General features: G+C 41.5%; 1 protein-coding gene across 12 annotated transcripts in view; it reads left to right on the top strand.

The window, feature by feature from the left end:
* The window catches only part of EPB41 (erythrocyte membrane protein band 4.1), a 367,791-nt gene that overhangs the window by 133,114 nt on the left and 207,458 nt on the right, over positions 1–27,219 (top strand). For all 12 annotated transcript variants that reach the window (XM_082247681.1, XM_082247679.1, XM_082247680.1 and 9 more), the window contains exons 4-5: positions 17,852–17,956; positions 22,173–22,215. In XM_082247681.1, coding sequence (XP_082103807.1) covers positions 17,852–17,956; positions 22,173–22,215 — 148 coding nt within the window. The remainder of the gene's footprint in view (positions 1–17,851; positions 17,957–22,172; positions 22,216–27,219) is intronic.

Here is a 27,219-nt window from a genome sequence, read left to right as displayed (position 1 = left end):
AATGTGATGTTTAGCTCAATAATGAAAGTGAAACTAAAACAAAGTGAAAGTAAAATGAAAGCAAGATTACCATTTCTCCAGGTACAGCATGAACCATAGGTATGTGTTCTATATAAACAGACCACAATTGTCTGCGAATCACACGGCCGAAAGTCATTCCACTGCAGATGGAGTGAGTATAAGCCATGCAAAACGGAAGACTAAATTCGCAATAATGCGCTGAATGTGATATTAATAAAAATGTATAAAAACAAAAATCCGCTTTTTAGAGAAAAATCGACCATGGTTCATACGGCTGGGATTGTAATCTTATTACCCTTAAATATGCAATATAAAACATATAAGGAAGGAATAAACAATATTGAATAAAATCAAATAATACAGCAAGGCATATTTACCACACTTAAGATGGCGGCTAGCTTCAAATGGTCATTACCAGAGTCCTAAGATGGATGCCAGTGAGGGAGGAGTTTCGTTTGGCGTCCCTCAAAGTTTCAGATGAATGATAGAGGAAAATGGAGTATGTCTGGATGAGTCTATAGATGGATGTAGTAGTGTGTGTGTGATGTATGTGTATTGTATGATGGGCAGTGTAATGTGTGTCCTCTCTCATATCTGGGTTGTTCTTTTATATGGTATGAACAAAGGGCTATTAAAATTCCCATAAGTTAAACCCAGAGGGATGAAACATTATTCCCATTGGTTGGGATATTCTATACCTTAACTGGTGAGGTCATAGACACACCTCTCCTGATAATTCAATGTTCGTATAATATAATTAAAGGATGTTTCCTCTATATTTAAGAGTAATCACAAAACACAACATAAAACTTTATCCATACTCCCAGTACATACATAAATGTCCATCTGTATCTGCATCATTCACCTTGGCAAGTAATGGCATTTCAATAATTAGATTTTTAATACAATATAATATTTCTATATGGGAATATCTGAATAATCCCAAGACTGCATTTGGTATTTCTTCTATAGAGGGCAGTATCGTACCGTTCATTAGATTTTGTAGTTAACAATAATTACCACTATTGTTATCTGATGATCTTTGACCTGTTGCCTAGTGAAAAGCCATTACTTATTTGACCATGCCACATGTTGTCAGACATTTTGTCTGGCCTGTAATATTTACGATACCTAAAACACTTAGACACAAACTTCTCTGAAATGAGGTAATTAGTGATGAGATACATATGTTCTTACACTTATTAGAAAATGAATTCTAAGTAAGATCACTACTGTAAGAATATAAACCCAAAATATGATATAACGTTCCTAAATATATATATGTATATGCCTTACATAATATAATGACATAATTATGGCTAATATCTTCACACACATAATGATGTATCTATAAAAACGTATATAGTTCATCTTTAAATGTCTGCTAGAGTATACTGGGGTATTGTCCATTGTTAAATACTTATAGACAGACTGGCACTACCATTATATCTTATCTGAAAGGTGTCTATGTAAATCTTATTTACGATAAAAGGAATACAAAGACCTCTGTTGAAACTCTATTCTCTCTTGTAAGCTTGTAAGAGACATTTTGAAAATGAACATATGAACTCTCCTTCACCTTAAAAACAAGATGGACGCTGCACTATCCAGAATCTTATATGCATAATATGGAATATACATGGCTTTTTAAATCCATTTTTTTTTTACCTATTATTTTAATCACCCCAAATAGTCCCGACAGTACCTGGACGATCTCCTCTTAAGAACAGACTATTATTCAGCCCTGTTGGACGACTTGACAATCACTGTATGGACTCTGCAAGAGTTCGGTTGGCACATCAATTTAAAAAAATCTGCCCTGGTACAATCCTTAAGACAGGATTATCTGGGTCTGACTGGACTCCGCTTCGGCGAGGGTTTTTTTATCCCCAGACAAGCTGCAAAAGGTGCAGGGGGCGATTCAATTGCTGTTCGCCAGCAATCTGTCCTGTCTGCGGACTTGCTTGCGTGCCTTGGGTCTGATGGTATCAACCTTCGAGGCGGTTCCATTTGCTCAGTTCCACACGAGACCCTTACAAAGGGAGAAGCCTGTCAAATGGAACAAAGGTCCAAAGTCCGCCAGGGCAAGTCCTTCCTCCCACTGTATTGGACTGGTAACCACAGATGCCAGCCTGTCCGGCTGGGGAGGAGTGCTGGGGAAGCTATGTGTCCAGGGGTCTTGGACAATAGAAGAGTCCAGACTTCCAATCAATATTCTGGAACTCGGAGCAATAAAGCTTTGCCTGAGTCACTGGACAAATCATTTAGAGGGTTGTCCAGTTCGGATTCAATCTGACAATGCCACGGCCGTGGCTTACATCAATTATCAAGGGGGCACCAAGAGTGTCTTGGCAGCCCGGGAGATGGCCGAGATTCTGAACTGGGTGGAAAGTTTGTTCCAGCCCTTTCTGCAGTGCACATCCCAGGTGTGGAAAACTGGCAAGCGAATTACCTGAGTCGTCAGGTGTTGGATCAGGGGGAGTGGTTCCTGCACCCAGAGGTGTTTCACCTCCTGTGTGTACGGTGGGGGACATCCGATGTTGACCGATTTGCTTTTCGACTCAACAAGAAGGTTCAGAGGTTTCTAGCCAGGTTGCTGGATCCTCTGGCCGACGCCACAGACGCACTGGTGGCTCCTTGTGGTCAATATCGGCTGATCTATGTGTTCCCGCCGCTGAAACTCCTGCCAAGTGTAATGCGCAGAATAGAGGTGGAAGCGATTCTGGTCATTCTAGTGGCTCTAGGCTGGCCTCACTGGTCTTGGTACGCAGATCTGGTAAGGTTGGTCATGATGCTACTTGGAGACTTCCTCTTATGGAAGATCTGCTGTCTCAAGGGCCGATCTTCCATCCTGCTTTACAGTCGCTGGCTTTAACGGCGTGGCTGTTGAAAGCCAGGTATTGAAGGATAGAGGTTTTTCTGATTCAGTGATTCCTACACTGTTGAAGGCCAGAAAGTCTACTTCTGGGAAGATCTATTATCGTACGTGGAAATCGTACATCTCATGGTGTGAATCGATGAAGGTGCATCCTCGTCTTTTTTTGGTGGCTAGGATTTTGATCTTTCTTTAAAAAGGGGTTGAACAGCCGTTGGCTTTCGGCACTATCAAAGGCCAAGTGTCGGACTTGGCTATGTTTTTCCAACGTCCTTTAGCTACCCATGCCTTGTATCAAACTTACAATATACAAGGCGTTCGCCATATGGCTACTCTGAGGCGATTCCTATTACCTCCGTGGGATCTTAATTTTGGTATTGTCTGTTCGTCAAGAGCCTCCTTTTGAGAACTTTGGGAGATCCCTCTGCTTACACTATCTCAGAAGGTTACCTTTTTGGTGGCTATTACTTCTGCCCACAGAGTATCTATCTGAATTTCCCCTTATCTGGTGGTCCACAGAGATAAAGTGGTACTTTGACCTAATCAGTCGTTTCTTCCTAAGGTGGTTTCTGATTTTTATCTGAATGAAAACATTGTGCTGCCTTCACTCTGTCCTAAGCCCAAGCATCCCAAGGAAGTTGCTTTGCATTCTTTTGGATGTGGTTCTGGCAATTATGCCTCTTTCACACAGGCGGATCGTCCGTTTTTCAGGCGGATCTGAACAGATGCCCCATGCATCTCTATGGGGCATCGGGTGTCAGTGGAGACATGTCCGCTGACATCCCAATCCGTCAAATCTGTCAGCGGATCGGATTACCCCATAGAGAACAGCGGGGACCTGACAGCTGTGTCTCCGCACACAGCGTGGAGACACAGCTGCCATCCGCCTGCTCAGCGGCGGATCGATCCAAAGGAGTCCGCCGACTGACTCCTATGTGTGAAAGGGGCCTTAGAGTTTACCTGGCAGCTACTGAATCTTTTAGGAAATCAGATTCTCTTTGTCCTCACCAAAGGACCTTGGAAGGGATTGGCTACGTCTGCTGCGACCATATCCAGATGGATCAGGCAGATGGTGGTACAGGCTTATTCTCTGAAGGGTCAGGTTCCACCTTCCCCTGTGAAGGTGCATTCTACTAGGGTGCGGAGTGCTTCTTAGGCTTTTTGTTATTAGGCATCAGTAATGCAAGTTTGCAAGGTGGCAACTTGATGGTCTGTGCACACGTTCACAAAATTCTACAAAGTAGATGTGTTGGCATCCTCTGATTCTTCTTTTGGCTGCAAGGTTTTGCAGGCTACTGTTTAAAATAGAAAATATTCTCTTTGTGGGTGTTTTCTAGGTGAGCTCCAGTTGTTCCTGGTTGAGCTCCATGTTACCTGGTTGGCTAAGTTTAGCGTTTGGGGAATTACGTTCTTTCCCTGCTTTGTTGTTCCCACCCCAATACTGCTTTGGGACGTCCTAACGGTCAAGAAGAATATGGAGCTGCATCTGTGAATGGACTTACCATAAAATCCTTTCCTCTGAAGTTCATTGACAGACGCAGCACCCGTCCCTCTAATTAGTCAGTCAGTGTTTTTTTTTTTTTTTCTTTTAAACACTGCTTGCAACAAAACTGAAGGCTATAGCAGAGTGTGTGGGTGTATGCCTGCAGGGACTGCCCCATAGGCGTGGTAATTTTTTTCCTCCCTAGTGTCCTACTCTTGTAGGGGGCAGCATAACCCAATTGTGAATAAGAATATGGAGCTGCGTGTGTCTGTCAATGAACTTCAGAGAAAAGGATTTTACAGTAAGTCAAAAATCCAGTTATTACATTTAGTTGTAGGCCAGTTGCAGTGTGGCTCTGTTCACTTGAATGGGTCACAATATGTGGTGGTACTGCCCACCAAACGGAACAAAGGTGAGCATTTTTGTCACTGCCACAAAGCATTACAAAATTAAAGCATGTGTAAGCCCCTATCTGGCTGCCTCTTTCAGCCTAAGTGGGAGGGGGGGTCCCCCCCCCTCCTTGTCAGAACATAATAGCTTAACGGGGAGATTGCTATACTTTCATCGGACTGATAGTACAGGATCTCATCCCGAGCTATTCAGTTTTTATTTTTTTTTTTTGTTCAACCCAAAACTATATGGGGGACGTCTGCCCAATACGGGACATCTCTGAAAAAGATTTCTTTGTTTTCTAAAATTCCACATGGTATCAACTAGATTTGCCATTACTTTTTTAAATCAAGAGGAACATCTGGCATGAGACATACAAGTTTCCGATCAATACATCCCCATCTTTTTTCTTCCATCAATGCTTTTTGCATTTTAGTATGGGAGTCCCAACACTTCCAATTTGTGACATCAGCATTAAGGGTCTCTCTATTGCACTCTAAGTGCGCACAAAAGTGTTTCCCTGCTTCTGGCTCTGGCTATGAACCCAGGACATTCATGTGACTGATTTTACCTGGATGACATCCTACTGAAGGACTCCTCAAACATAACACCATCTGGCGTACTTGGGCCTTTTCCTGGATACAGCCCAAACCATAATTTGTCTTCCCCATGAAAATGTTGCTTCCCCTAAGGTCCCACATGAGGATCCTCTGGTAAAAGCAGCACCCCCCTTAGTTTGATTCTGCACAAGGGTACTGGGCTTCATGGTTGCCCAGTCTCACTCTAGACCCCTTCAATTCAACATGATTACAATGTGGAACACGCAAATCCAATCCTTGGAAAATGCTTTCCCTGACTTGGTGGATCTCCAATCCAAGAACTAGGCTTCGGAAAGTCTTTCCGTCACACACCCTGCAAGGATGCCAGGTTTTTAGGCTGAGGGGGAATTTGCAGCTCCCTGACTGTCCAGGGAACCTGGTCCCCACCAGTGTTAATTTTGACATCAAATTTCAATTTAGTTTTAGTCAGTCTTTTGACTAAAATTACATTTTCGTTTTGGTCGTATTTTTATTGATCTAAATTTTTAATGTTAGTCGTATTTTTTTTTTGTTTTTTTACAAAGAAGCAGTACATCAGTGCAATCAGTATGATGCTCAACATGAGAACAAAAGGTACATAATATGGTTTTCAGACATGAAGTAGGGCAAATAAAGACAAGTACAGCATAATGCTTAACTACTTCAGCCCCAAGCCCATTTTTGACACTTTTTGTTTACAAGTTAAAATCAGTACTTTTTTGCAAGGAAACTACTTGGAACCCCGAAACATTATATATATTTTTTTAGCAAAGACTCTGGAGAATAAAATGGCGGTCATTGCAATATTTTTTGTCACGCTGTATTTGTGCAGCGGTCTTTCAAACGCCATTTTTTTGGAAAAATTACGAAAAATCATATTTCACTGCATTTAAAAAAACTAAACAGTAAAGTTAGCCCATTTTTTTTTTTTATTGTATATTATGAAAGATGATGTCACGCCGAGTAAATAGATACCCAACATGTTACGGTTTAAAATTGCGCACACCCGCGGAATGGCGACAAACTACGCTCAATAAAAATCTCCACAGGCGAAGCTTTAAAATTTTTTAACGGTTACCAGTTTAGAGTTAGACTGTAGCTCCTTTTTTAAATTATTGCTCACGCTCTGGCAATCGCGGCGATACCTCACGTGTGGTTTGAACAGCGATTTAATTGGCGGCTCGACTTCCCGTATACGTTTCCTTTCGTGCGTGAGCTCACAGCGACGGGGGCGGCTAAATTTTTATTTATTTTTTTCCTATTTATTTATTTTTTAATGCTGTGGCAGGTGCTCTTTATGGAGGGATCGGGGTCTTAAAGACCCTAGACCCCCTCCACTACACTTCCATGTATTCAAAACGCCGAAAACTGCATTTTTGAATACATTCACTTTTTGAAACTGCCGCCTTTAGCAGCCGAGTTACTCGGATGTGACGTCATGGACGCCGCCTCCGGGTTACGTCATCGGAGACCCGATCAAAGCCGGAAGAGGCTTTGATCGGGACTTCATCCAGCCGGCGGACGCGCCGGCTGGTTGCTCGGGTGGGACGGGAGACCCGGGCAGAGCCGCGGAAGGTGGTGGGAGGGGGGGATGTCCCCTCCCACTCGCCGGGGTAACGATCGAGTGGCACCCTAGCCGCATTGGTCGTTACTGCCGGAAAGCCGACCTCCGGCTCTAAAAAAACGGTAACGGGATGATGCCTCTAGCTAGAGGCATCATCCCGGTACAACCACTTTAAGTTAGCCGACGTAGGTCTACGTCAGTTTGCGTTAAGTGGTTAAAATTCAAATATGATGCTCAATACCGAATAGTTTCTCAAAAACATTCAACATCAGCCGGTGAGATGCTGGGTTACAATATGCAAAATCGTAGTTACATTTTAACCAAATCACCAATACATTTTAGTTGACCTCAAATCTCCAGTACATTTTAGTCAACTAAAATCTAATAGGTTTAGTTAAAATGTAATGCATTAATAAGCATTTCTCTAGAGTCCTCAAATCTAATTAGTTTAGCCCCCCTCTTTTGTCCCCAAATCTAATGGGTTTAGTTAAATTGTAATGCATCATTTAACCTCTACTCTAGAATTTCCAAACTTATTAAATATTCCTGAAGTAAAAATATAATCACACGTTGTTATTATTTTATTAAGGTTTGAACATGCACTACAGACACAGATTTAGTTGTGATATAACCTGTGTTAATTTTATTGTCAAATTTCGTTTTCCTTTTAGTCATTGTCCTTTAAATAAAAGGGCATTTTAGTTTTAGTCGTCTTTTGGTCATTTGAATTGTGTAAGCTTTAGTCCTATTTTAGTAGACTAAAAAAGTGTTAATTTCGTTGACGAAATTAACAATTGTCACCACAGGCATTGAAACGTCCCATCAATATCCCGGAACTCAGTGCCATCAGATTTTCTACAACACAAGACCTCCCTTATGCAAGCTCACCCAATCAGGGCGTAGTCAGACAATGCTACAGCAGTGACCTATATAAACCCTGGGGGACACCAGAAGCAAGGCTACCCTAAGAGGAACAAGTCAATTACTCACCTGGGGAAAACTCACATCCCTGAAGTGGACTTTCTAAGCTGTCAACACCTAGACCTGGGGAGGGTGGTCTCTGCACCCAAGGATCTTTCAAAATCTCCTTCAAAGTTGGGAAAAACTGGATATAGACATCCTGGCCTCAAGGTTTAACAAGCTGAAAAAATTTGTAGCCATGACCAGGTATCCTCTAGCCTTCTCGCTCTGGGGATTCCTCAATTCAAGCTAATTTATGGCTTCCCTACATAAAATTGGTTCAGAAGAACATGGGATACAGACAAACCTGGACTTCCGGCAGATGAGCCTTGGTCTTTTCCAAATGGACCCGACTTACTGGCCCAAGACTTCCTATTTCATCCTGTTGAAACGTCTTGGTTGTTGAAACCCAAGTGCTAAAGCATGGGGGTATTTCTGACTTGAAGAAAATCCAATTCCTTAAGACTTTCATCACACATGGCCAGCTTTGCCTGGTGGAAGTTGAGTCCCAGGTAATTTATATATCCCTCATGTTCTGTCCCTTCTTCACTCTGGTCTTGCTCAGCATTTGTCCCTGATAACCCTCATGGAACATGTTTCTACTTTATCCATTTTCTTCCAGAAACCTCTTGCCTCACAATCCCTCACCCAAACTTTTCTTCAGGAAGTTGCTCAAATCCCCTAGTTCGACCTCCTGTATATCTTTGGGATTTCAACCTTGTACTCTCTGTAATTCAGAGATTTACTTTTAAACAGATTAAAGATATTCTGTTGGAAGAGCTTACTTGTAAGGTTGCCTTCCTGGTAGCCAGAAAGAAGGGAGAAATCAGGGGGGGGGTATAGAGAAAGAAAAGGAGAGGAAAAGAGGAAAAAAAAGGGGGGGTAGATGAGAGAAGATAAGAAGAAAGTGTTTGTGTTGATGTACCAGACTGTGGCCCTCCTACACCATGGGAGGGGGGGGGGATGTCTCTCCATCCAGTTTAGGTGGATTCTGACAAGTATTTCATCCAGGGATTACATATTTTCTCAAAGTAGGCCAGCTTGTCCCAAAGGATAGCCGCCATTCGTTCATTAATCATGATCCATGTCAATTTTGCTTTTAGGAGATTGAAAGGGACCATGGGTGACCTACAGTATCAGGCGATGGATATCTTGGCTGCCGTGAAAATAAATGCGATTTAGGTGTCTTCCATATCCCCGAATCCCCTCCACCGGCCTCCCCAAGAGAGCCTGCTGCGGAGACTGTTAGATTGACCTGAGTGAGGAAATAGACAAAGTTGCGGATCCAAAACTGCCTGACTTTGGTGCACGTCACCTGATGACGTCAGCTCTGACGAAATGCGTCCTGCGCGATTACGTAATTTCCGCCCCACTGCAACGCAGATCCGGTCACTGACATGCATAGCGTCCCGGAAGTAGCCGCCCACGAGGGATTTGCGGCCCCTACTGCTTTGGATGCCTGCTAATACTGTTTTTATGTGAGTACCTGACTTTTATTTGACTTAATAAAGTAATTTTAAAATGGTACATCACTATATCAGCGCTTCTTCTTTGCATATCATCGTTTGACTGATTAATAAGAGGAGATCCTAATATCCGGGTGAAGGGGTTTTCCCCCCAGGAGTCCCACATATCACCGGCTAACAGGATTCTGTACTAAGGCCTGTTACCCCTGTAGGGGTACACACCTCCGGTGAGTGCGGGAGCAATTGGAGGGGTGCACCTGTATGTCTCACCCATCACCTAAACAAGTTTTGGATCACTGGGATCACCTCACCAGCATTTTTAATAACTGCTTTGTCACTGCCTAGGGAATACCACTCTTTTTATATCACCTATTCACCCAGCAACTAAAGGACTGTTGATTTACCTATTGGACTATTATATGTTTTTTACTGCATGAACACTATTTATATATATATATATATTTTTTTTTTATTTGCTCCTATTGGCACATATTGTACTATTTACTTATTTATTGCACCATTTTGCACTGATTATAATTCTTGTATTTAGGGTATATATTACCCACACTTATATAGTGTGCTTTTTAGTGTTCTTTCAGTGGTATAATACAATATCTTTTTATTTATTACTTCCAAATACTTTGCAACACTTTTAGCTGGAGACCACCCCGGCTACTAATTTTGTTTTGTTTTTTCACATATGCACTTTATATTTTGGATTAACCATTTATATGTAAGCCAACACTATAGCACTTTATTTTTGTGAATATCACATCTTATTTATTACACCAATTAGGCAGCGCCACCTTACCTCACTTCTCCCATATATCTTTTTATCCACTGTGCCACACAAATATTCCACTGGGGTTGAGGAAGTTAGGTCGCTTGTGCGTTTGAGAGTGTTCAGAAAATGCATAATTTGGGAAAATCTAAATAGCTCCCCTGTGGGAGGAGGTATTTTTCCTGTGATGTGCTTCTAGATAGCATTCCTTTGTGATCACATAAATCTGCGAACCAGAGAAAACCTTTGTTCGTCCACCACTCAAACGTGGGGGGACTTAGACCCGGAGGGAACGTCGGATTGCCCAGCAAAGGGGCCATTGGGGCATGGGGAGATTTAAATCTCACGACGTTTCAGCATTAAGCAATCTGCACGCAAGATTTGACAAGAGCTTGTTTTAACTCCTTGAATAGCAGGAAGTTTATAAACTTACCATGGTAGACTGATGTGTGTAATAATCAACATACAGTTCATTGGCAGTGGGGTAATCAGTTTAGTGTATAATTCAGGAGTCAAGTCAGTCAGGAGCTCTTTTGGCCTTCTGTATTTTTATGAAGGAAATTGAATCTCAGCTCAGAATTACAAAACTGCTCAACATAAAAAATGTTTTGAAGAGTTTGCCTTTCCTAGGAGCATTGAGAATATATTTTGATGTTATGATGATGGCGATGTGAAATAAAACATTGACATATAGGGGTTAATTTACTAAAGGCAAATAGACTGTTCACATTGCAAGGGATATTTCTCTTCCCTTAGTGAATGTGGTAAAAATGTATTTTGCAAGGGAAATCCAATCATGTACAGGGAAAATAAAGTAAAACCGTATTTCTCGTTTATTGACGGACACAGCTCCTGATATTCATAACCATTTCATTATACTGCCCCCTACAGGAGTAGGACACTAGGCAGAAAAGCATGGGCAGTCCCAGGGGGTATACTCCCTCTCTGCTATAGCCCCTAATTTTTTTTCTCTGCCTAGTCAGAAGTAGACCTATTTCCTTGCTGGGATCTTGGTCCTTGCAAAATATTTTTAGATAGAAATGTTTTTTTTCTCCTGGATATTTTCCTGTGAGATCTATAATCAGCTGTTGGACTGGGCGACGGGCTGGCTAATCTAGATCCAGTGGTCACCCCAGACTTCCCTGCGAGCATGCGCTAGGTTGGCCGCGACATAGCCCCACTGAACAGGGGCTGGCCTGCGAGTTAAACACCTTGCAAGGTTGCATACGTCTAGGTCTCGGCCCAAGTCACAGCGTTCCTCCTGGCCGACAGCCCTCCCATTTTGATGGAGAGGGGTTCTGTCTGGAGCGCCTGGTTCCTGGTAAGGTGAGTAGCTTTCCTCCCTCCCCCTGGAGGGTACCCTTTTGAGGAGTCCCTTTTAAAAAAGTGGACTCTCCTGTTTCCAGGTTGAATTAAGCAACCATGATCATTTGGGGGGGGGGGGGGGGGGTAGTGCTATCTTGGCATTCCATGGCCTCTGAAACTGTGATAGATAGTGAGGAGTAAAATTAACAATTTACGCCCTTAAAAAGCCTGAAGGCAGTGACTGGTTTTCAGGGTCCTGTATATGGCTAGACTGCCAAAAAGTCTCACATGTGGTATCCTCATACTCCGGAGAAGCAGCAGAATGTATTTTGGGGTGTAATTCCACATATACCCATGGCATATGTGAGCAATATTGGGGTTTTTGTACTTACCATAAAATCCATTTCTCTGAGTTCGTGGACGGACACAGTGCTCCATGAATCATAACTTCTGGGTTATATTGCCTCCACCAGGAGTAGGACTAGGCAGAACAAACACCTGGCTACGCCCATGGGCCATCCTCAGCTGGTATATTACCCCCCTCTCTGCTCTAGGTAGGCAGTTTAGAACTCCATATAGGGTTGGGTGCTGTGTCTGTCGAACTCAGAGAAATGGATTTTACGATAATTACAAAATCCCATTTTCTCTTTCATTCATCGACGGACACAGTGCTCCATAAATCCTAACTAGTGGGATGTCCAAAAGTAGTGCTATAGCTATGGTATGTTTGAGCAATATATCACTTAAGTGACAACTTTGTGTAAAAACAAAAAAAAAACACACATTTTTGTAATTTTCTCGAAATTTGAGGCAAAATATAAAATATTCCTTTAACTCAACATGCCTTTTAGAAAATGGCTTGGAGTGTCTACTTTCCAAAATGGGGTTATTTGAAGGAGGATTTTGTGCTATCTTGACATTTCAGGACCTCCGAAACTGTAATAGGTGGTGAGGAAGTAAAATAAGCAATTTACGCCCAGAAAACCTGAAGGCAATGATTGGTTTTCGGGGTCCCGTACACAGCTAGGCTCCGAAAAAGTCTTGCATGTGATATCCCTGTACTCAGGAGAAGCAGCAGAATGTATTTTGGATGGTCATTCCACATATACCCATGGCTCGTGTGAGCAATATATAATTAAGTGACAACTTTGTGTAGAAAAAAAAAAAAAAACAAATTGCAATTTTTCCGACACTTGTGGCAAAATAAAAAATATTTCATGGACTCAACATGCCCCTCAGCAAATAGCTTGTCTACTTTCCAAAAAGGGGTAATTTGGGGAGTGATTGAACTGTCGTGGCATTTTATGCCCAATGTTAGAAGCTTATTCCACACATCACCCTCTCTTCTAACCACTTGAAAACCAAGCCTTTTCTGACACTTTTTGTTTACACAGAAATTTTTTTTTTTTTTTTACTAGAAAATTACTTCGAACCCCCAAACATCATATGATTTCTTAAAGCAGAGGCCCTACAGAACAATATGGTGGGTGTTGCAACCTTTTTTGTCACATGGTGTTTGTGCAGAGATTTTCCAAACGTACATTTATTGGGCAAAAAACACTTTTTTTTTTTTTTTTTTTAATTTAGTGCACAAATACACTATATATTGCCCAATTGCTTGGTAAAATATAAATGATGATCTTATTCAGAGTACATATACTAAACATGACATGCTTTAAAATTGCGCATCCCTCCCCGTAGCAGCAACAAACTACATACATTTTTAAAAGCCTTTACAGGTTACCACTTCAGATTTAAAGAGGTGGTCTACTGCAAGAATTATGCCTCTTTTCCACTGAGTGGTACGGTACGGTTTGGTTCAGTACGGTACGGTTCGGAACGGTACACCTTGCGTTTCCACTGCCAATAGTACCCTTTCATGATAGGAGTGGTGTAGCAGGAAAGCTGTGATAGACGATTCTCTGTCAACCAATCAAAGTTCTGCAGAGTGTAGCTCCACCCTGTTGGTACGGTACTAATGCTTGGTACCCCAACGAAAGGGTCCCAAAAAAGTGGTACGGTACGGTTCGGAATTAGGGTACCATTCACAATGGAAACGGCATAAATAGCGTACCGTACCGAACCGTACCAGAAAGCTCAGTGGAAACGAGCCATTACTGTCCTCGATCTGACGTTCACGGGTATACCTCGCATGCATGTGGCAATTGCTGTTTACATATGACAGCAGACCCATGCTTGTGTCCCCTTTTGCGCACAAACACGGGGGGACAGGGGTGCTTGAATGTTGTGGTTTTTTGTTTTTTTTTTTTTGCTTTTTTATTTTATTGTGACACCTTCCCTTTCTTTTTTTTTTTTTTCTTTTTATTGGTATCACAGTGAATTTAAATATCCCCTATGATGGCTATAATTTAAAAAAAAAAGAAATTGGGGTCTATTAGACTCTAGATCTCTCCTCTGCCCTTAAAGCATCTGACCACAGCAAGATTGGTGTAATAAGATGCTTTCCTAATTTCTCAATGGCGCTTTTTATATCTGGAGAAATAGAATTCATGAAATGCTCATAGGTTCCAAGTAGCTCTATGGTCAGCTGATGGAAACCACAGACTGCTGTCTTGGGTTACCCGGTGGGACAGGAGAGTCCAAGAAAACCGTGAAAGGCGGCGGGAGTGGAGTTCCCTTCCACTGCATGTAAAAGCAGTCTAGCGGCTTATTATCTGCTAGGACTTCTTTTACATGAAAACCGACCGCTAGCTTTAAAAAACGACACCAAAAAGTGTGTGGTATGACCACCATTAGACCTCCCAGCATCGACCCACTTCTAATGATGGCATACATGCAATGTGCTTTTTTTATGTTAAGCCCAAGGGCTGAACAAAAAAAAAAAAAAAACATGGCAGATTGATCCATTCACATTGATCGATGTGAATGAAGAAATCTCTGCCAAGAAAAGTGTTAAATATATTGCTAAGCAAGGGGAGATCCACCCTCTGTGTTCACCCCATCCCCTATGCTTCTCCATATATGCTCTTCTTCTTTTTTTTTTTTTTTTAACTGCGGTGGTGAAATCACCTCCTACAGCGCTGCAATAATTGATTTAGGTATATGCTGAGAGAAAATGCTGTTGCTCTCAGAATAAACAAATCAGTGCTGCAGCTGATGGGCATACCTGCAAAGCAAACAATGGTTAGCAATAAAACATTACAATATAATAGTACAGTGCAGTAAAACAGTAGAATGGTGGTATCTGCAAATAAAACTATGGTTAACAATGAAAAACACAGCAACAATAAAACATTTCATTATAATAGCATACAGTACAGTAGAATGGTGGTATAGGCAAAAAAAATTATGGTTAATAATGATAAACTGTAACAATAAAACTTTACAGTATAACAGTATATTATAAAGTACAGTAAAAGTAGAAAGTGTAGTAAAGTAGAGTAAGAACAGAAAATGAACTTAATAAAACGACAACTATTTTTGGCTTCTTTTTTTTTTTTTATGTAACTTTTTTTATACTTTTTTTGTAACTGTAAAAAAACTGTTCCAGGCTAGGGTCTCTCGAAATGCTATAGCCATCGAACATCTTTCGAGACCCTGTGTGAAAGTGTGCCCTAGACTGTGCCGTGCTGTACTCTATACTAATACTCTACTAGTATGTGGTAGCGACAGAAACAGTCCCCGATGCAGAGACCAGGTTGGCCAGGACAGGAGGGACAAAAAAAGCGAGTGTCACGCCTATATCTGCGCTTTTTACAGGCACGTCATCTTCTTTGGGGTGTTTTTTGGGTAGGGTTACTGGGGAGGACATCCGGAAAATGCCTCTCATGCAACCGGCTCACTGCATCTGGGTTGCAAATTTGTGCCACAGCGCCTTCTGGATACAGAAGGGCTGTGATGATCTCTTCCTGGAATTTTAGCAAAATTCCACTTCTTCCTGACGCTTTGTATAGCACATAAGCGTTCAGCAGAGCCAATTGGAGTAAGTATACAGACACTTTTTTTACCAGCGGGTTCAAATGCTGAGCCTGATTCTGACAGTGAGGCTTCCCCATCGCTCTCATCCATCATGCTCAGCATCGTGTAGGCCTCTTCACTTGCGTACCTCTGTTTGTACATTTTGGCCTAGTACCTAGTGTGACTCACAGGTAAAAAAGCACCTGGTTGTCAAGGACTGTTTGAATCGCTACCAAAAAAAGGAACTGCTAGTGCTAGCAGAGATCAGGCCTGACTCTGTCAAAGCTGCGGTTTATTGTGCTCTGTATTGGAAGTGACAGTAATCTGCTGATTCTGCACTTCTTGAGGGATTGGCGGAGGGGCTAAACGCAGGTGCCGGCAGTTGTCGGGGGCTGATCCTGCTAAAGCTGCTTTTGGGAACCCTATTATAAACTATTGGTTTGCTAATATGGTTCTGATCAGATCAAACATACTGTTCTGTTCAGACACTAAACTAGTAATGGAGGTGTTTAGTGTGTGTGTGTCACTGGTAATTAAAGGGTTAAAATGTATTACTAAATATGCGGTGGGCAATCTGACGCTATCCTGTATTGACGCTAACTAATGTTAACGCTAACTGATGTCTATAATAGTGACACTGTGACAGGGCAATGAAGGGGTTAACTGGGGGTGTTTAGAAGGTTAAATCTTTATTAGGGGATATATGGTGGGTACCCTAAACCTATCTGGGACTAACTCTACCACAACGTACAGTTCGGAAAACTGTGGCGGGCGGTCGGCAACTGGTTAAAGTGGCTCTAATGGCAGCAGGTTTTTTTTTTTACCTTAATGCATTCTATATTTTAAGGTAAAAACCTTCTGGTGCAGCCCCCCCCCCCCTTATACTTTCCTGAGCCACATTTGATTCAGCGATTGTGCTTGAGAGCAGTGGCTCTTCCCATGTGTCTCTCTCCTCATGTTCTCACATATCAGTAAAAGCATTTGACTCCTCCTGCTGTCAAGTACAACCAGTGAGCCATTCAGGAAAGATGGGAGCCATGCTCTATGTGTGAACAGACAATGGCTCAGGAGCCAATTGCCTCCATAGCTAGAGGCTTGTTTTTCGGGGGGCACTCAGCAGGGGGGAAGAAGCCAGGAACACCGGCGGGGGACCCAAAAAGAAGAGGATCAGGGCTGCTCCGTGCAAAGCCATTGCACAAAGTAAGTATGACGTTTGCTTAACCACTTTACCACTAGAGCATTTTGCTGTCTTATGTCTGGGCCACTTTTTGCGATTCGGCGCTGTGCGATTTTAACTGACAATTTACGTCCTTTTTTTCCCACAAACAGAGCTTTCTTTTGGTGGTGTTTGATCACCTGTGCGATTTTTACTTTTTGCGCTATAAACAAAAAAAGAGCGTTTATTTTGAAAAAATTACTATTTTTAACATTTTTTTATATGAAATTCCCCCCAAAAAAGATGTAAAAACGATTTTTTTTTAAAAATTTTGGCCAATTTGTTTTCTGCTACCCATGTTTGGTAAAAAAAAAATCGCAATATGCGTATTTTAAATGGTTTGCGCAAAAGTTATTGCGTTTACTAACTAAGGGAAAGATTTATGTCATTTTTGGTGTTTTTTTTTTTTTTAACGAGTAATGGCGGCGATCTGCGATTTTTTTTTTTTGCGGTACTGCGACATTGCGGCGGACAGATCGGACCCTTGACTGACATTTTTGACACTTTTGGGGGTACCAGTGACATTACTACAGTAATCAGTGCTATAAATATGCACTGTTACTGTAAAAATGACACTGGCAGGGAAGGGGTTAATTTTATTGGAGAGGGAGGGGTTAATGTATGCCTGGTGCTTACTAACGTGTGTGGGGGGAGGTGACTGTGTGAGACCGGGACAGATCAGATGTCCAGCTATGCTGAACACTCCGATCTGTCACTCCCTGTCACTTAGGAGATCCGCCCGCTCGGTTTACACAGGCGGGCGGATCTCCAAACTGGATTCCCCGACGATCGGGGCAGAGCAGCGGCGATCGCCGCCGCTCCTCCCCTGGCCCGACTCCCGCTGTGAATGAAAACAGCGGGAGCGCGCCTCCGGCGGCGCGCGAGCGCCGCCTACAGGGGAGGAGTCTGGCGACATAGGTCTACGTCGTCAGACCTACAAGAGCCACTTTGCCGCAGTAGTACTACGGTACTCAGCGGTAAAGTGGTTAAAAAAAAAAAATGTTTGTGTATATGTGTGTGTGTGTGTGTGTGTGTGTGTGTGTGTGTGTGTGTGTGTGTGTGTGTGTATATATATATATATATATATATATATATATATATATATATATGTGTATATATATATATATATATATATATATATATATATATATATATATATATATAATATAATATAATATAACCCTTAGAATCACTTAAAGCTTCTCTTGGTTTTTCTAATCAGTTCTTCTTTTAGGCACTTCCAAAAATTGAGTTGAATTTTTTTTTTTTAACCAACACATTTTGCATCTTTCAGAAACATGCGAAGGGACAGGACATTTTTAAGAAAGTGTGCAGCCACTTGAACATCATGGAGGAAGACTACTTTGGCCTGGCCATATGGGAGTCTCCAACCATTAAGGTAAGAAAAATATTAGGGTTGTGACTCTCAGTTTATGTTCTGAAAACAAGAATCTGATCTACACGGGGGTCATAAATCCAGGATTTTCTGGTCATGTTACATTTTGGTTCTGTTTTACAAATGATGCTCTCAACAGCAGTTTCATTGTTCATTCATTATCTGATGCTGTAGAGAACCACTGTCCCTTGTTAGCTCCCACCAATAGCCCCTTTTCAGACTTCATTGTCCACGAGATTAATCTCTACAGGATGAGCAGACTAACGGTTGACTGCACTTCTCCAGCGGACACAGAGACCCTTCTTTCTGTCTAGCTCTGCATCACTCAAACAAACATTATGCTTAACAGACAAGGGATGCTTGACGCATGTTATTTAAAAGATGCACATCAGTGTGAAGCCAAGAAATGGTTGGTGAAGAGATCAGACATTAAACAAACATTCCTGAACTATTCGGCAACTTGTAGCTTTCAAACAGCTCACAATAAATGCCTTTTCTGGTCAAATGTTTTAGGAAACCTTATTACCCACAGCCCACTAATACTACTAAGTTATAATTTCTATATTACACTAGATATTGGAAAAGAGCTAACCAGTAGCTTTTAAGGTTCAGGATAAACCCTCCTACTATGAGCATTACTCTGTTTTTTGCTAGGGTCTTTGAAGGATGTACATTTTTTGTTTTTTTTCTGCTCTGCGGTGTTCCAAGATCTTTCTTCTTCGATCAAGACCCTTCTCGATATTGTTGCTAGTGTTGGTCTTTTCAGTTGCATCTTTCACAGCCACCCTTAACCTAACTTTTAGAGTCCCATGTCCAAATCCCACTGAACCAAATGTTATGGGATAGCCTGGAAGTGACCTCTGAGTTCCAGTTTCGGCAAAGACCATGGTACCTGGGGCCCCTAGACCACACTCTACCAACGGCTCTAGAGCCTACTGTCTGTGCCTACTATTGCAGCCTCAAATTACCCTCTGTTGCCCTCTTCTGCTAGAATCTACTCCATTTTCAGTCATCTTTAGCTTTGATGAGTGTGGCTGGTTTTTCTGCCCTTTCAATTAATGTATTTACTACAGTTTTGCTAAATATTTTGACCCAAATCACTCATTTATTTGCTTACTCTGTCTGCAAGGTCACAAGCATTTTGTGCTTTCTCCGCAGATTTTTGTATCTGATTTATTCATGAGCCATTGGTTGCTGAGACTGTCAGTCTGATTCTGAGTAGCTGCTATTAATCAGAATAGACTATTTCAATTCTTATTGATGCGGTGTGCAACACTTTAAATCTAGTGGGTCAGCCTGTTGCTTCTACCAGTGCCGTTTTTAGTCTTTAGAGCAGCAGTCCCCAAGTTTCCCGACACCATGGACCGGCTACACCAATGACTACCTTTCCACAGAGTTGGAAGGTCACAGGGCTTTACGGAGGGTTGGTACAGCCTATCGCCTCCCTTTGAAGCTCAAAAGTGCAGCGCTATATATTAAAAACAAAATTAATAGGTGCAATTTATAATTACCATCACCATCAATTGTCAAATAGTGAAAAAGCAAGATAAAAAATGTATAAAAAGGTAAATAAATAAAAATAAAGTGTCCACATGCACCAAGAGCAAAAAAAAAAAAAATCTGTTTGTAGTGAAAATGAATGTCCAGGCTAATGTCCATCTTCACCTCCATGCACACAAGAGGCTCTTACCAGAATGATGTGACCGTCAGATTATAAATGGTCAAATGCATATGAAGGGTTAATGATCCAGGTCGCTGTTACATCTGCCTTCAAATGCCATATAAAAATGCAGCGGGGGGGGGGGGGGGGCAGCAGTTTTCTTTGGCCCTGGCCTGGCTCTTCTCCCTCCCCTTCCCTTTCTCCTCCTCCTTCCCCTTCCTCTCCATAGGTAAGGTTATCACAGGGAGGGAAGAGAGAAGTGGTGCTTGGAAAATGGCGCAAGGCAGCCACTGGTGGTGGGAGGGTATCGGTGCATATTGTTCTAGCTGACGCTGACACCGCCCACCACCTGTCGCCTGGCCTCCAACAGGCCACGGACCTACACTGGTTTGAGACCCCTGTTTAGAGCCCTTAAGGCTGCAAAGACTTTCCATTGCAGCCACTGTGTTCTTTCTTTACAAAGATTGGAAGCACTGTGACAAGCTTTTTGCTCCTCCTAAGCTCCTATTAGCCTTGCATCAATTTTAGGAAGATTTGATGCAATGGTGGTTGCTTCCCAACTGTGGATCTGGCAGTGTCCCACCTTAGCAGTCTTAACACTGTTTTTGCTGGCGTACTCTGCTGTTCACCCCATCTTGACTCTTACTTTACTGTGCCAAGCCAAAGCTGACTGTTCAAAATCCCTTAAATGGGATATTACCACCAATGCAGTTGATCACTTGATTATAGAACGCAAGGAGCAAATGACTTTAAACTTCAGTTGTGATTGTGTGCTGCAGGCCCCCTGCTTTATTTCTCTTACGTCCTCTGACAGTCGCCGCCCGATGTTATTAGCCTTCACTAATGGGTAATGGCGCCCTCTGCAGGAGCAAGGCGCCATTACCCATTAGTGAAGGCTAATACCATCGGGCGGCGACTGTCAGAGGACTCAGAGAAAATAATTTTACGGTAAGTTCTTACAAAAATTATATTTTTTTGCATGGGTCTCCTGTCAGTACACATGTTTATGACCCCTTGGTTAAAATGCTGGACTGTGGATCCGATGCCTAAAATTATTAATTCTATATGCCCTTTAGGGCACAAGGTCTCTTTGGAATTACTCTTGATGCCATTATCAGGACGCTGGTGACAAGAGCCTCTTGGGCTTTTCACCATCAGGCGTCCGTGATGCAAGTTTGCAAGGAGGCAACTTGGTCGTTGGTGCACACAAGGTAGATGTGTTGGCATCTTAGGATGCCTCTTTTGGCCGCAAGGTTTTGCAGGCTGCTGTCTAAAGAGAACTTTTTCTCTTTGAGGGTGTATTTTCTAGGTGAGCTCCAGTTTTTTTTCCTAGTTGAGCTCCTTGTTACCTGGTTGGTTATGTTTAGCCTTTGGAAATTACATTCTTTGCATTGTTTTTTCCCACCCCTCATGCAAATACTGCTTTGGGACGTCCCAATGGTAAAGAAGATATGAAGCTGCGTGTCAATGACGATAGAGAAAACTGGATTTTTGATTTACCGTAAAATCCTTTTCTCTGAAGTTCATTGACAGACGCAGCACCCACCCTCTAATTATGAGTGGAATGGGGTCGTTGTCTTCTAAACACTGCTTGCAATGAAACTGAGGGCTGTAGCAGAGTGTGTGGGGTTATGCCTACAGGGACAAGCCCCATAGGCGTGGTGAAAGCTTTTTCCTGCCTATTGTCCTATTCCTGTAGGGGGCAGCATAACCCAATGGTCAAGAAGATATGAAGTTGCGTCTGTCAATGATCTTCAGAGAAAAGGGTTTTACAGTAAGTCAAAAATCCAGTTTTCTCCTATTTTTTCTTTTATTTCTCTTAGTCTCCTCCAAATTACTTTTTTTGCTGCCATGATCCAAAATTCCTGTTATAGGTTGACAACATTTCTTTGCCATGGCCCCACTGTATGTAGGAACTTGGCCATCCTCTTTTGCTTTCTCCCAAGAAGGACTATGTTCTATGTGATTTGTACTGTGCATAGAGCCGTGCATGTGACCGCAACTGAACTAATGTAATATACTAATTTCAAATAAACGGCAGTGAGGGAGAAAAGGAGTGTTTTGGAAGGTCATGGAGGATGGTACCAGGAGGCAGGAAAACACAGTAAGTTTATTAATTATATGAAAAAGTGGATGCGTATGAATTATTTTAAGAGAATATGTATATTTTTCTGTGTCACTTTAACTATCCTATGGAAAGCCTCAAAAAACTGTTGAGGTTTAAATCATTAAAGTAAATGTTTTTTTTACTGGGGCATCTGTGGACGTTCAAGTGACAATGTCTGTTAATTAGCAAGCCAGATCAAGGACAGGACCAAGCATTTTATTACTAAGAAAAGATGAACCATACTTTCTAATGCTTTTTTTTTTTATATTTAGTGAAAAATTAGGTTTACATCCTTTTTGTTTGTTATGGAAGCTGTTAAAATGCTTTCTTTTTTTTCTATTTTGTTACCATTCAGTTATTCACTGTTTTTTGGAGATCGCTATAGAAAGCAACAACTGTGGTTTATTTCAGTGCTAGAAATAACAGAATAATTTTACATCTTTCCTTCATAGACGTGGATGGACCCTGTCAAGGATATCCGGAAACAGGTGCATGGTGAGTACATTTTCTATAATTCTGACCGGAGTATTATACCATTCCTTGTGCACTTCCAACTTGCGTTTAAATGTACTAAATTGATATCGGACTAATGACACATCTGTATATGTCCAAGATTTTTAGATCTATTCCCTAAATTTGTAATGGTCACTTTTACGTGATAAACCTGTTTCGTTCTAATGAAACTCTTAAATATTTGTAAATTTCCTATGCTAGCCAGAGGCAGCATATAGCTGCCCTGGTGGATCATATGATCGATTTGTCGGGGACTGTGTTTCTGCGTCAGGACCCAATCGGCAGCAAAAAGAAGGTTTCTAAGTTTCTGTAAAGTTCTCCTTTGGAAAGATTTTCTTTAAAAATGAACATATGAAAAAATCAATAAATTCATATTTTAGGAAATTAGTTATCCAGTTTAACATTTTTGTACTGCAGTGCCCATTTTGGCTTGTAATAAGAGGACACTTTTTCAGTTCTATACCAGTCCACATGCCAGTGCCACAGCAAGCCTAAGTGGTCATTATGCTATATGCTAATTTTTCATAGGGTTTCAAAAGCTTACCGTAATAAAAAAAAAAGTCTGACTCCTAATTAGAAGTATAAAACTATGACAACACAAAAGAAGTCCCCCATATATGATTACAATATATGTAATATAATGTACTTAGGGGCACATGATTAAACCCAATCACTAGAATCTCATAGGTTTTAACTTGGTATTGGTGTCATTTCAACAGCCATATTCCATTTTTTAAATGTGCAACTTTAACCATTTGCCGACTGCCTAACTGGGAATTTATATCATATATTGGGGTTTTTTCTGGTGCCTCAAACCAAATATGAATGGGACTTTACGGGCAAGTAGAGGGGGGTGTGTATGATGTGGGTTATATAACATAAATGCTCAAATAGGCAGTAAAAAAAGAATAGTGTTTGAAAAAATCAACAGAGATTTATTTACATATAATTCCAAGTATTATTAATACCGTAATGGTGAATAATGTGCTTGGGTTAGAGGCCCAAGTGTGAGGAAGTAAAAAAGAGGTTGATTCTGAGGGAATCAGTGACAATAGTGCAAAAGTGACATGTTCTTGAGGAGTTTGTGGGGTTGTTTTCCCATAGATATTAAAGGGATATTGGCCCCCGCAATAGGATCCTCAATGTTCGTTGACGCGTTTCGGCTCATAGGCCTTTTTCAAAGCGTTAAAGGTCACTCTATGCTTGTTCTATAAAGAGGAATATATACCTTCAGTATTGTCATCAAAAATACAAATAATTTTATATAAAGATAATTGTGTTCCACGTACATGGGTGCTGCTGGCATTGACTGCATATGGCTCCCCTGTCCTTTTTACAGTCACAACGAGATCATGTTCTGCGTGCAGCCTGGGATGGTGGTAAATGATTGAATAATGAATGTATATATATATAGAAATATATAAGAGGGGGGATTGGAATAAACGTCTGTTACAAATGGAAATGAGGTGGATAAGACGCCTCCAAGCCACCAAACCACCTGGACTGAACGAGAACCAGAGTTTTCACCCTTTCCTGGAGGGCTTCGCATCAGGAAAGACGGATTGAAATGAGATTCTTTCTCAAAAATAAAACACCTAAATCAACTTCTGTACAGACATAAAACTTCTCTCCACATAATATGTTCCTACTCCCATGATCTCGATAGGTTCGTCTATGATCAACTTAGACATTAACCATCCATCCCTTATCCCTACCCTCTCGTTTTTATGTTGGGAAACAATCATATGTGGGATTCTAATTTTTTTTTTCCCCACATATTTGAGGTTTTCAAACTCCCCCTAAGACAATATCCCATATTGTGCTGTTTGCCTGCGTCCGACCCTGCTGAGCATGGCCTCGGGATGACCCTGGCGTGCCCGGGTTTTGGGATTGCTCCTTCTCGACCCATAAAGTCCCTGAAGTGGGATTAATGTTTTTTTGCTTTAAACATCTATACTCTCTTTATATTATATCCTCTTGTATTATCTTGCTTACTGCATAATTAATCCAATTGTGTATACCCTGTTACCCTCATTAAATTTGTGTTATTGCATTTTGTCACCGCCAGGTATGGCATATGCATAATCCTGTGTTTTAACTTATCCATGAATGTATCAGTCCACGTACGTGATATGTAGCTGTCAGTGCTACAGAATGGCTGGCCCCAGTCCTGCTAGTCACACCCAGCACGGGTAGCCCTTGCGTATCCACGTAGGGGCAGTTTGGGGATCCACCACTTACCTTCGGGAAAAGGTGGGCTCCTCCCTCCGTGCTGGCGACCAGAAAGCGTCCAGCACTACGAGCCCTAGTAACCTGCGCGCGCACCCAAGCGCAGGAGCACGTACTGACGTCTCTTCATGCTCGCAGCTAAAGCCGTCCCATGTGCAGAAACCACTGCGCATGCGTCGAGGGCTTTAAAAGGCCGGGGATCGACGAACAGTCCTCACTTCTCTCGTGCAGAGAGAAGGGGACAGTCGTAACCTGCGCCAGCCGGATGGATTCTTCTCTTTACTTTCAAGACCAAACCACCAAAATGTAAGTTTTAAAAGGGAAAACTCCCGAGCTATTACCAATAAAAGTTTGAGCACAAATGAAGTCACACTACTTCTTTACGTTTTTAAGCACCAAAGCACCATTATGGAAACTATTTTACCATAGTACCTACATACCATATATTATACTACAGATTGGAAACAGACTCTGGCACAAACAGAGGAAGAAAAACTACAAAACCCACCCGCTTGGAGGAAGTGTTTGTTAACCCTCCGCCAGCCTAAAACTGTAAGTGGTCATTATATATATAATATATACACTTATATTGGACACAATATACTCATCTAAACTTATATATTTCTATATATATATATACATTCATTATTCAATCATTTACCACCATCCCAGGCTGCACGCAGAACGTGATCTCGTTGTGACTATAAAAAGGACAGGGGAGCCATATGCAGTCAATGCCAGCAGCACCCATGTACGTGGAACACAATTATCTTTATATAAAATTATTTGTATTTTTGATGACAATACTGAAGGTATATATTCCTCTTTATAGAACAAGCATAGAGTGACCTTTAACGCTTTGAAAAAGGCCTATGAGCCGAAACGCGTCAACGAACATTGAGGATCCTATTGCGGGGGCCAATATCCCTTTAATATCTATGGGAAAACAACCCCACAAACTCCTCAAGAACATGTCACTTTTGCACTATTGTCACTGATTCCCTCAGAATCAACCTCTTTTTTACTTCCTCACACTTGGGCCTCTAACCCAAGCACATTATTCACCATTACGGTATTAATAATACTTGGAATTATATGTAAATAAATCTCTGTTGATTTTTTCAAACACTATTCTTTTTTTACTGCCTATTTGAGCATTTATGTTATATAACCCACATCATACACACCCCCCTCTACTTGCCCGTAAAGTCCCATTCATATTTGGTTTGAGGCACCAGAAAAAACCCCAATATATTTTACCAGGGACGGTGGCAACACCTACTTTTTGTGTGCAAAAGAAAAAACCCCCCCTTCGGGAATTTATATCATTACTTTGACGTTAAAGGCTAACTCCACTTTTGTGGGGGGGAAAAAAAGCAAATGGGGGAAAAAAAAACATATATAGCATATACAATTGCTATACAAGTCAAATTGTAATTGAATGTTATTTTCTGCAGCTCTGTCATTTTCTGCAAAATGCAATGCAATATGGCTACCTTTTTGGTGTTCTCTACACAGAATGTATACAGAATGTCCAAGAGAAACATAATTGCCGACTTGTGTGATTGGCTCACAGATTTTCCCAAAAGTCTGCACTAAGAACCCATTTAGTTTTTTGGCACCCCTTGCTACAAAAATGCCATTTTTGGCGAGATAATCCCAATAGGAAATCACATCTAAAGGAATGCAGACCCTGTAATTTTCCTCATTCGAGCTCCTTAGGTGCAGTAGCTGACTGATAATTATGAAACCACTCCCATTAGACTCAGCACATGGACACAGACAAACACACAGGGATTTCTTCAGAATAACAAAAGGTAGAAATCTGCAACAACGTTTGTTACAATCCTTGCAATGTACATATATCCTGTATCTTATATCATAATGTTGTTTTTTTTCTTCTTCACAAAAGTAGAGTTACTCTTTAAATACCTGGGTCATGGCTGCAGCTTGAGGCCACAACCCTGGTGTTTTATTTTTCCTTAGCTGGTGGGCTTTTAGTTAAAAGTGATTCCAGCGGCGGATTTGCCAGAGGATTACTTTTCGAAGCGGCAGGAGGCATGCCCTCCCCCCTCCCCCTCCCGCCGCTTTCAGGTGGTTCCTGGGCTAACATAACCAATCGCTGAGCCCAGGAATCATCTGGCTTCAGCAGTGTTTTCCTATAGAGATGAGGGATTTTTTTTTTTTTTATATTTTGCTTTTAGGGGTAGAGGAGAGATTTGGGTTATTTTAGACCACAGATGTCTCCACAAAGATGACCTGCCATGCTGTATTGTTGTTGCAAGGGATGTTTACATTAAAGGGATCAAAAACATTTTTTCTTAAAAGGACAGTGTAAAATATATAATAATTAAAAAAAAAAGTAAAGCGCCCCCATTCCTGCGTACTTGCACTCAGTATTGAACACATACATAGGTCGCGCCCACATACGTAAATGGTGTTTGCACCACACATGTGAGGTATCTCCGCAAACGTCTGAGCGAGAGCAATAATTCTTGCTCTAGATCTCATCTGTAACTCTAAACTGGCAACCTGTAGAAATTTTTAAAGCGTCACCTCTTGAGATTTTTAAGTGCTGTAGTTTGGCGCCATTCCATGAGCGTGCGCAATTTTGAAGCATGACATGTTGGGTATCAATTTTTACTCGACAGAACATCATCTTTCATATTTTTCAAAAAAAATGGGGTGTATATAATTGTTTGTTTTTTTTTTTTTTTATTCATTAAAGTGTACTTTTTCACAAAAAATTGAGTTTAA

This window comes from Pelophylax lessonae (genome assembly GCF_965119305.1).
Source record: "Pelophylax lessonae genome assembly, chromosome: 2".
Taxonomy (NCBI): domain Eukaryota; kingdom Metazoa; phylum Chordata; class Amphibia; order Anura; family Ranidae; genus Pelophylax; species Pelophylax lessonae.
The sequence above is the reverse complement of the archived record's forward strand: the minus strand, read 5'-3'. Positions and strand labels throughout refer to the sequence as shown.